The 11,286-nt window shown below is 43.4% G+C and overlaps 1 protein-coding gene across 1 annotated transcript; it reads right to left on the reverse strand.

Moving 5' to 3' along the window:
* Positions 1 to 1,039: 1,039 nt before the first annotated feature.
* LOC309827281 (transmembrane protein C1orf162) lies at positions 1,040 to 3,180 on the reverse strand (the record flags this gene model as incomplete). Its single annotated transcript, XM_082661858.1, is given in 6 exon segments — positions 1,040 to 1,098; positions 1,101 to 1,142; positions 1,174 to 1,200; positions 1,741 to 1,835; positions 2,303 to 2,372; positions 3,144 to 3,180. Coding segments are annotated over 6 exon segments (330 nt in total).
* Between the last annotated feature and the right edge of the window lie 8,106 nt (positions 3,181 to 11,286).

The raw sequence follows: 11,286 nt of genomic DNA on the forward strand, positions 1-11,286 counted from the left end.
ATTTATTTATTCATGAACCATTAACATGTTTTAATTAGACATTCTTAAGAAAACAGTACTTTTAGTTAGCTGTTAAGGCCAGCCTTCCCATATTTTATTTGCTTATTTTTATGAATTTTCCTGGATTTGCTTTCTTTTTTATTGTTCACATAGGAGAGTTAGAATAATCTTACCTAGTAAAAAATAATCTTATTCATATTTTTACTAGGATCGTCTATGGGGTTATTCATTGGGATTTGGCAGAGGTGGTTAACATTTAGATTAATCTTTAGTTCCCGTAGAGTGTTAGGCATATATCATATGCTATAGAAAGGAGATGGATATCCACATTTGAATAGTGCTTTAGCCAATAGGGACCTTGTATTTGCGTAGAGCTCTGGGATGTACAGAGTACTTACATATATGATATCTCATTTATTCTTACATTAAGAGATAAGTGTTATTAGTTCTGTTTTCAAGATGAGGAAATAGAAGCTTCAAAAGTTTAACATACTTGCCACAATGAATGAAGGCAGCTAGTTAGTGATAGAGTTTGAGACCTGTGTCCCAATCGATCCTGAGTTAGTTCCAGAGTACCATCACCTCCTTAGGCTTTTCTGGCTGTGGATGAGCTCTGCACCTCTGGAGGTGATGGGGAAAGACACACCAATGATGGAGAAGGAGCCAGCATTGCAGAGAGTTTGCTTTTATTTGTAATCCTCTCTAGATTGTTCATTTGGTTGACTTGTCCCAAGTTGATCAATGATGCTGAGGGAATACTCTTTGTGCCCTGAGCTCTGTACCACACACTTGGAAGGGGACAAGGAAGGCCGTCTCAGCCCTCAAGGGGCTAACTCGCTGTCCATCCAAGTGGGAGGGCCAGCAATCTTTTCTCAGGCCAGGAAAAAGACTGACCCTTGGTCTTCAAAACTGTTGGCCAGCATTGCCTAATCACACCCAGACAATTCCGACTGTGGTTTCACCCAGGTCGTAGTCCAAAATTTGTTAAAAGGGAAAGTGATGTATGAAGACAATGGAGCTGAGATGAGAGGAATGGGACTCACGCCTCACTGGAAAGGCAAGGTGAGTTTGTCACTTTAATTTGAGCGTAGACAACGAGTCCGAGTCTGCAGAATGGTTCACGGTCAGGTGATTGCTCTTTTCTTTCGAGATTTTGAAAGTCATGTTGGCATAGGTAAGTGCTTCCTCTGGGGGTGAAAACTACACAGGAAGAAGGAGGAGGAATGAGTGAGTTCAATTTGGAGGAAGGTGTCTCTTAGAAGCAAGTGACATTTAGAAACAACTTAAAGAGATCAGAAGAGCCTTTCAAAGAATCACTTGCCCAGTGTCCAGAGAAATAACACTACTCTAGTCGATAGAAGGAAATTCCCCTGGCAGCAGGCCTCCATATCCAGGAAACAGCGTGGTCGTCTTACCTCGGCTGGAGGAACTGAGAGGGGATCCAGGGGCCGGGGACTGGAGTGACCTGCCACAAGTGCCAGGAAGAAGAGGGACAAGTCTCACCAATGGGGCCTGGAGGAATTGGAAGCTGCTTTCTTCAATCTTGGGTGAAGGGATGGGGTGGTGGGGAGGTGTTGGAGGTGGGCGGGGTGGAGGGTTGGAGTGGCCAGGAGAGAAGTAAAGGGATTTGAGTCCTCGGTCTGTAGAGAGGGTGGGCTATGCAAATTTTACTCCCCCTTAAAGCTAACTCTATTCTCGGAGACAGAAAAAGAAGGGCTGTCGCAGCTCTTGGAGACTTACATTTTCTGTAGCTCTTTATGATGAGGAAGACAAGGGCCATCAGCAGCAGTGTCAGTAGAACCCCGCCAAGAAAGGTTAAGACCAAATATTCTTTGCTGTTGTGGCAAAGAAAATGAGCAGATGACCCGCTGGGCTTTTTGAAGTCCTTTCCTAAAGACCAGAGGGTAACCTTTCCCACCTATGGGTAAATCCCTGAAATAGCTTTCACAGTGGTTAATTAACTTTCAATCTCACCCCCGGGTTTTCAACTTTTGGCTTTGGGGTTCCAGATCCATTTGAGGGCTCAATAAAAGCTGTGGCTCTCTTCCCCCTTAAAAATGTTCACAGGACTGCACAGAGCAAATTTTATCTATAAGTTTAGGGAATTCATGAGTCTCTCGAGGCTTGGGGGACCCCAGGTTAAGAAACACACTCTGAAGGTAAAAAAACTGATTTAGTTCCTCCTCTGTTTCTGGTCCCTTCTCCTCAGACCTCCCTCCCCAAGTCCATAAGGCAAAGCATTCAACGCAAAGTCAAATATCATGCGGTATGAGAGGAAACGGGTGGGAGGATGCTTGCTTACTCGGGGTGGCCAGAGAAGCAGGGTGCAGAGGTCACTGCCGGGGCTGCCGTGGAGTGGGTGCTTTGTCTGTCTTTGAGAGAACACGAAGGGCATTAGTGCATCTGCCACGTCTCTCTCCAGCTTTAGGGCACCCACATATCCCACCTTATCCAAGCAACCAGTGGAGACTAACGACAGGGCTACAGCTCCTCAAAAGGAGAGAACATTGTGTACTTTAACGTGAAAACTAGATCAGGAATTTAAACAAAAATCAGCTACACAAATGAAAGAAGAGCCTAGTATTTCTGCAGCCCCATATGTCCCTTTGATAAAGACATTGCAGGGTGCTCCCTTAAAGATTTTAATAAGACCCTAGGGACAAATGCTTCCTGGGACTTAAGCAGAGAATTTCAAGGCCAGGGGGTAAAGAACCAAAAGTGAAACCCAGCACTAGCATTTGCCAAAGTCCTGGGGAATCTGACCTTGGGAATAGCTGCCTTTTTTTGTTCATTTGTTTTTCAGGAAAGCTATTAACAGTGGCTAGCCAAAGGCAGCCTTAGTGAGCTTTTCTAATACTTATGCCACAAGTAGAATAGCAGTTAAGGAAGGGAGCCAGAGTCTCGTAAACTACCCAGATGGTCTAATATTGAGCACAGAGATACCCTTTCCTCAAATTTGGAGGATCAGATAATTCTTCCTTGCTCCCCTTTTCACTCTTCTTGGCATTAGACCCTGCATCATGGTAAAATCTGATTTTTCCAACTTCGGAAATGTCTCATTACAGCCCTTCAGCAGTTTCTAGTGATTCCTGTCCCTTTTAACTCAGCAGTGAGGCAGGTAATGGGTTCTGTCCTGGACTTACTATTGTTTGGTTCAAGTTTGGAAATATTACTTCCCATGTTGCTTTCTCCTGAGAATTAAAAAAGGTGCCTCTTAGAAAGCTTGGAAAGGAGACGCAGCAGAGTGGCCAATTCTGAGACTGTGATCTTAAAATTAGAGCCGTAATGTGGGAGAGAGGCAAGTGGTGGGTGGGTGTTCTAGTGAGATCAGTGGTCACATACTTTACAGTGTGAGTACTGTAGCTCAGCAGGCAGTCCTCAGCTTTGCAGGTTCATAAATTTGATCATATCAGGGCACCAAGAATTGACTGATTGCTCCAGAACTGACTCACACCAACCAACTCACAGGAGACTGCTGTGTGAACTAGAATAACATAAGAAACAAGTTGGTATAACCAGTGCATTCTATCAAAATGTATGAGAAAGCCAATTAAAACCATAATTTTGCTTGATGAACATCGAACTGAAGTATGATAGAAGCAGAATGGCTGATTTTAACACTGAGTGCCATCTAGGTCTGATGCATTTGCTTCACTCTTCCCTGGCAGCGCTGGATAAACCGACTAACTTGTGCTTGAAGGTCCTTCCTCTAGGCTGCATCAGACACTTCTATTTTGTTCACACATTATATTTTCGAGTGTGAAAATGCCCTTATCTAAGCTATAGTTCTATTATGTTCAGCTTTCTGTATTTCCCTCATTTATTTATACTAAAAAGTATTAAGTACCTAAAAGCAGAAAAGTAAAATCACTCAAACTTCCACTACCTATCGTTAATATTTTAGTGTATTTCCTTTGTGTTGTACTTCATGCATTTTTAAAAAGCTAGTTGAGATACTTTTTCATATCTCCTTGTTTTGTTTTGTTTTTTTTACTATGATTTTTACCATAAACATTTTCCTATCTTACTGAAAATTTCTTTAAGCCTTTTAGTGGTGATAGGTCTTTCTGTTATAGCTATGTACTATAGCTTGCGTTTACAGTTTCCTGTTTGTTGATAAAAATTATTCCCACTTTTATTTAAACAAAATCAAATAACAAAAAATTTTAGGAGCCCACAATTTTACTTTATACTTAGGCAAACCCATGATAAGACTTTTTGGCTCTGCTATATCTACCGTATTTTAAGGTAATTTAGTTAGACAATAAATGCCATTGATCATTTGTGTTTAATTGCTCAGCTCTCCAAAGTGAATCAGTTTCTAAGTCCTTGGACATAGAGAGGATTGGGAGGAGGACACCTCATTGCCATGTACCAGTTAGAACAGCAACAGCAACATTATCAAGTGCCTTACAATCAAACAAACTTTTTAAGAGCATGTAATCTAAGATAACAAGAAAGGTGCCAACAGGGAAATTTGACGAGAATTCTGAGCCATGAGAATAGAAAGTCCGTCATCCATGGCAGAATCAACAGTGGCGACAATTTTTCCAGCACTTTTTGCTCCTTTTCTAATATAAAAGTCAACGGTGTTCTTTGTAGAGCACTGTAAAATATTTATATAGTATTTTTAAAATATTGAAATACACGTTTTACACTAAACATAGTATAAACATATCCTATGAACTTTTACTAGACTATATCACTGGGGAGGTGGAAGAGGGGAGGATCATAGGTTTCCATAAAATCTTAACCTTCCCATGAGTGGCTCTGAATTTACAACCATCCCAAAGAAATGTTAGCACAGCCATCTGAAACAAAAGCTCGGTCCCCCACCCTGAAAGACAAAACCATCACATGATGCCACAGGGAAATAGTTACTTACAGATCCAGGCCAAAAAAAGCAGGAAACACATTCCCTTTGAAAACGACACTCCAAACATTTGATAGAAGTATAAATTAAAATAGAAACAGTGCTATATATGTATACTTTTTCATATTTTGTCCAGCATTGGTGAACCTTACTGACTGTCATAAAATCTGCCAACTAAATTCAGTCATTCAAATGCAACCCTTCCTCCATCAAATACAGTTAAAAAGAAAAAAGTTACAGAAACCACTATAAATTAGGTAGCATTTTCTTTTGGTGATTATTTCGTCTAGATTAAAAGCATGGAGTAAACACGTTTACCTTTTAAGAAAAAGTCTGGTCCTAAGATGTCATTGTCTAAGACTGAACTTTTCACCTGCTGCTTCTGTTACCACCCCTAGTTTTCAGAATGATGCAATAGTGATTACTGCCACTGCCACTGCCACTGGCACTGCTACACCAAGCTGTGTGTCACAAAGATCTTGTCTAAACTCCAGGGCAGACATCCTCTTTGTGGCCAACACTGTATTTTTTTAATTCCATAAGCAGAGAGCTGCTTTTGTATCTTTTGACACATGAATGCCAGAACACAGGGAGATAAGTTTATTTCTAATTAAGTATTTATTGAATATGTGACCACCATGCCAGATACAGTAGGGGTCACAGTGGTGTGACATTATCATTGTCATCAAGCATGTCATAGTCCCACTCATTCTAGCCAGGGAAATGCTCTTGATAAAGAAAAACAAAGAGCAAATGGTGTTAAGAGTTTAGTGAGGGCTGGACAGACTTTTAAGTGTTTTAAGATCATGGAGATCTCTTCAAAGGGAAGGTGAATCATTTACCTTGTAAACATTTATCGATAAAATAATATTAATAAATATGCTTATTAAATAAACACAGTGGGCCATGCAGTGGGCTAAGTGCTGTGGGTATTTCAGAGCGAAGGCAGAAAAGCTCCTCATGGGGCCTACCGCCTAATTGAGAAGAGCAACGACAAACAAGAAAACAACAGATTAATCACGGATGTGTTACGGGCCATGAAGGAAAGAAGCAAAGGGCCATGCCGGAGAGTAAATGATGGGAGAACATCTTTAGATAAAATGGATGACCAGGGAAGGCCTGTCCAAGGAGTGATATTTACCCTGAGAACCAGAGGATGAGAACGAGCTGGCCGGGCAAAGAACCTCCTGGGGAAGACAGTTTCAGGCTGAGGGCAGAGCAACTCGCAGGCCTGGAAGAAGGGAAGGGCTGGCAGAGCTGGCAGAATCAGGCAGGACTGTGTGCAGGGAGACCTGGAGGGTGGATGGGGGAGAAGAAAGGGACTGCGTGAGGAAATGCCCAAGCCCAGGATTGGTTGCTGGGCGTTGAGTGATGGATTTCTGGGATATCAGCATGGTTCAAGAGTGGGGCCTTGGTAAAGGGTGAGACATGGAAAATAGTTGCATAGATAGATTTGAGACATATTGTGGAGGTCTTTAAATCCAAACAAAAAATATATTTTAAGCATTAATGACAAACAACTAAAGGTTTTTGAACTGGGGTATAATATGATAAACATGGCCTTTAAGGAAGATTATATCACATCAAATAAGATAAATTGTGGGTAAAGAAAGAGACAAGGAAATAAGCTGGAGGAGTATGGCAATATCTCAGGTATTTAATAAGGGCGGGAGCATCAGGAATGGGGAGGCATCCACAGGTATAATAAGATTGGAAGTTCTAAGACTTGGGACCTGGATACAGGGAATGAAATAGCAGAATGAGTCCATGATTACTCCAAGTGTTTGAATCTCAGTGGCCAAGAGAATTCATTTGTTCATTCACTCCAAAATTGCTTACTGAACGTTTACTATGTGCCATGTACTGAGTTCTAAGTTCTGAGGACATAATGGTGGGCAAAAAAACAGCCTTTTGTGCAGGATCCCTGGCTGTATATGCCTATGATACAGGGAACGAGGGACAGCTTCCTGGAAGAGAATAAGCCAAAATCTTTTGTGAGCTGGAGTTCCACTAGGCCAAGATGGGGGTGGGTGGTGCTGGTGGTGGTAGTAACGATCAAAGGGAAGAGAACATTGAAATTCAAAAGCTCTGTGCAAGAAAGGAGGGCAGGAAGTGTCCCCCCATGCCCCCTGAAAAAAAGGCTGGCGTGAAAGAGCAAGGAAGTGTGTGAGGTGATGCTGGGGTGCTGGGGTGGGTATGGAGTATGATGGGGATTCAGTTTAAGAACCAGGTGGGGGCCCGTTCCCTGAGAGCTTTTGTCTTTATGACAAGAGAGGTGGGCTTATCTGCACTGAAGGTATTTAAACAAGGGTGATGTGATCAGACTTGCTTTCTAAACAATCACGAAAACTGGGGGTGTGGGGGGGTGAGAATAAATTGGAAGGGAGCCAGAATAGATATGACAAGACTGGTTAAGAGATTATTACAGCGATCCAGTTGAGGGATAATAGTAACTTGGACTAGGGTGGTAGGTAGCAGTGGAGAGACAAAGAAATGTAAATGAACTTGAGAGATGTTTAGGAGCGTGGTAGAAAAAACAAGGGAGGATAAAAAGTCGAAGACTATGATCAGAGATATCTCCAAAGGGCAGAAGGAGGAAGAGCAGCCAGAGAAGGAAACAGCGTAGTTCCAGACCTAGAGTGAGGATTAATTAATCAGACATTTACTGAGCACCTACTATGACCCAAACATACTGTTAAGTTCGGGAGTAAGTGTAATGAAATGTTGTAGATGCTGTGTCAGACACACAGGATGGAGTGGGACTCAAAGAGAAAGGGCTCAGGTTGCACAATAAGGAGGGAGAGTGGGGCTTCCCTGGTGGCGCAGTGGTTGAGAATCTGCCTGCTAATGCAGGGGACACGGGTTCGAGCCCTGGTCTGGGAGGATCTCACAGGCCGCGGAGCAACTAGGCCCATGAGCCACAACTACTGAGCCTGCGTGTCTGGAGCTTATGCTCCGCAGCAAGAGAGGCCGCGACAGTGAGAGGCCCGCGCACCGCGATGAAGAGTGGCCCCCGCTTGCCACAACTGGAGAAAGCCCTCGCACAGAAACGAAGATCCAACACAGCAAAAATAAATTAATTAATTAATAAACTCGTACCCCCAATATCTTCTTTAAAAAAAAAAAAATTCAAGCCTTCTCTCTTAAAAAAAAAAAAAAAAGGAGAGAGGGTGGGTGTCAAGAAAATCATCATAGAAAAAATGATGTTTGAGTTGCATCTTGAAAGATGAATCACATTTTGTAGGCAGACAGAGGAAGGAAGCATATTCCAGGCAGAGGAACAGCCTGAGCAAACACATGCTTTGTCATGTTTGTGATGTTCAGGGAAATGCAAGTATTTCACCGTCACTGGTGCTACAGGGAATGAGGGTGGGTGGGGATGGGGAATGGAAAGAGAAAGCCTGTAGAGGAAGGACAAGCTCACATGCTGGAGGACCCTAAACAAACCTCACCTTAGAGGCAATGGAGACAGTGCTGAAGGATGTAACATGATTACATTTGGGTTTGGGCAACAGAGTGTAGGAGGGACTGGTGAGGGGCAGTGGGACAGAGAGTGGGCAGGGAGTCCTTTAGTATGGCAGAGTTCTAGGTGAGAAACAGGGATGATCTGATTAGAGGCACAGGCTGTGGGGAAGAGGAGGTAGGGCAAAAAGATGATGAATCTAGTCTTTTTTCAGTTGTGAGAGGAAGGTAAGGGGGAGAGAGGAGCTCAAGATAACTCCCAGGTTTCTGCCTTGGATCACCAGCTGATGGTGAGAATACAGAAGGGGGGTGTAGGATTGGGCATATATAATGAGTTTACTTTTGGACACATTGAGTCTAGGGTGCCTACGGAGCATTCAGGTAGAGATGTCGAGAGGGATGTTGGTTGCACAGGTTGGGGGCTCACGAAAGAGATCTAGATTTGTGTGGTAGGGAGTACTAGTTCTCAACCCTAACCAGAGCTCCTCTCCTCCTGGCCTCCGAGCCTCATTTGTGGTTTAGTAGTGCCATGTGATAAGCTCTGGCTAATGGTCTATGAATGAAAGTGATGTATTTCCCTTTTAGTTGAAGCATTTAATTGCTTAAGGAAGACCTCCTCTGACCCCTTCCCCTTCAGGGTGATTATGGAGATTTTGTGATGAGAAGGTGAGGTTGCAAGCTCTAAAGCTGAATCACTGAGTCACCGTATGGAGGATAGTTTCTCTGGAGGGTCACCTGGACCTGCAGTGGATTCTGTGTGAGCAAGAAATAAACTTTTTCATGTTACACTACTGAGATTTTGGGATAGATTCTTACCTCACTTAACCTAACCTACCCTGCCTAATAGATGTGAGGTATAGATTAGGAAGCCGTCAGCATACACGTGATAGTATCAATAGAAGCCATGGGGATGGATAAGATCATCCAGGTACAGTTTGTGGAATGAGAATAAAACATTCTTAGAACTCTGAGGAATACCACTATTTAACAGGAAGGCAGAAAAAGTGGAGTCAGCTAAGGAAATTGCAAGGAAACAGTGACAGCAGTAATAGCACACATATGCTACTAGAAGCCAGGGAGGAAAAGAAGGAAGGAATAGCTGTGGCCAACAGTGCCAGGTGCTGCTGAGAGAGAGGCTGAGTAAGATGAGGACTGGAAAGAGTTGATTGAATTTGGAAATGAAGAGATCCTGATCTCTTTTGCTAAAGCAGCTTGGGGTGTAGTAGTGGTGGGGAGTCAGACTTCAGTGGGTTAAAGAGTGAATGGAAATCCCTAGACCTACAGCAGATTAGATCTTTTAAAGAGATCCTCTCGTTAAAGAACACCAGCAAATCCTGGATAAAACATTTGAAACACCATAATTTAAAAATGCATGGCTGGGGACTTCCCTGGTGGCGCAGTGGTTAAGAATCTGCCTGCCAATGCAAGGGACATGGGTTCGATCCCTGGTCCAGGAAGATCCCACATGCTGTGGAGCAACTAAGCCTGTGTGCCACAACTACTGAGCCTGAGCACCACAACTACTGAAGCCCATGCGCCTAGAGCCTGTGGTCCACAACAAGAGAAGCCACCACAATGAAAAGACCGTGCACTGCAACGAAGAGTATCCCCCGCTCACTGCAACTATAGAAAGCCCGTGTACAGCAACGAAGACCCAACATAGCTAAAAATAAAAATGAATAAAATAAAATAAATTGATAAAAAAAAATGCATGGCTGAACTAGATGTTGGAAATCCTCAAAGATCAGAAAGAGAGAGTTGAGTGAGACCTGAAGCTAAGGTTTGCTCTGGGAATAGCCACCAATTTTTTGTGACCTGAAGATTGGGTCTGAAGGCCTTGTATGAGGTCAGGAAACCAAGTCTAAAGCCTGCACCAAAGTGGGAAATTGGATTGGACCCCCTGAAAGGGAACCCACAGTGGGTGAATCAGGAAAAATCATGCTGCATGGAAATGGTAGGGATCCTTGCTGTATCAGTTTTCTATCACAGTATAACAAATTATCACAAGTATAAATGGTTAAAACAGTACACGTTTCTTTTCTCACAGTTTCTGTGGGTTAGAGGCTGGGACACAGCTTAATAGGGTTTTCTGTTTCAGGGTCTCACCGGGCTACAGTTCAGGTATTAGCTGGGGCCTTGGTTTCATCAGAGGCTTGACTGGGGAAAATCCACTTCCCCTATTTGCTGGACAAATAAATTTTCTTTCAGCTGTATAACTGAGGGCCCTGGTTGTCAGCTAGAGTCTGTCTTCAGGTCCTAGAAGCTGCCTGCAGTTCCCTGCCATGTGGTCCTGTCCACAGGCAGTTCACAACCTGGCAGTTTGATTCTTCAAGGCCAGCAGGAGAGTCTCTCTCCAGCCTGCTAAGATGGAGTCTTAACACAACGTAATGTAGTGATTGGAGTGCAAGTCTAGAATCATGTTATCTTCCTCCAAACAAGGTTTCTTTTATTGCTTTTGCCAGCCACCTGGGGGCACCAGCAATCTGTGATCACCTTAATCCAAGTTCGGGGCTTGAGTTTTTACTGGGTCATCTGTTCACAGCAGGACACTGTTCATTAAGGACTGGTTATTTATTTATTTATTTATTTTTGGCCACGCCTCACAGCTTGCAGGATCTCAGTTCCCCAACCAGGGGTTGAACCCACGCCACAGCAGTGAAAGCCCGGAATCCTAACCTCTAGGCCACCAGGGAACTCCCAAGGGCTGGTTATTTGTCTTCATCTTTATTCCTAGAGTGCAGCTGACTGTGCGAATGGTAGTGGTGGTGGTAGGCAGTGGTGGTTTACTAGGGTCTCTGTTCTTGATGGGTCCTGAACTCCATCTTTTGTTCCTCTAGCCCTGTGAAGCGACCAAAAACATGACTAAGTGTCTTAGCCATATCTTTCAGATGGGCAAATGCTCCCAGGACAAAAATGGTCCTGAGGGCTAACCTCACCTCTCTGAATTTCCA

The sequence above is a fragment of the Grampus griseus genome, assembly GCF_964374135.1.
Source record: "Grampus griseus genome assembly, chromosome: 1".
NCBI lineage: Eukaryota > Metazoa > Chordata > Mammalia > Artiodactyla > Delphinidae > Grampus > Grampus griseus.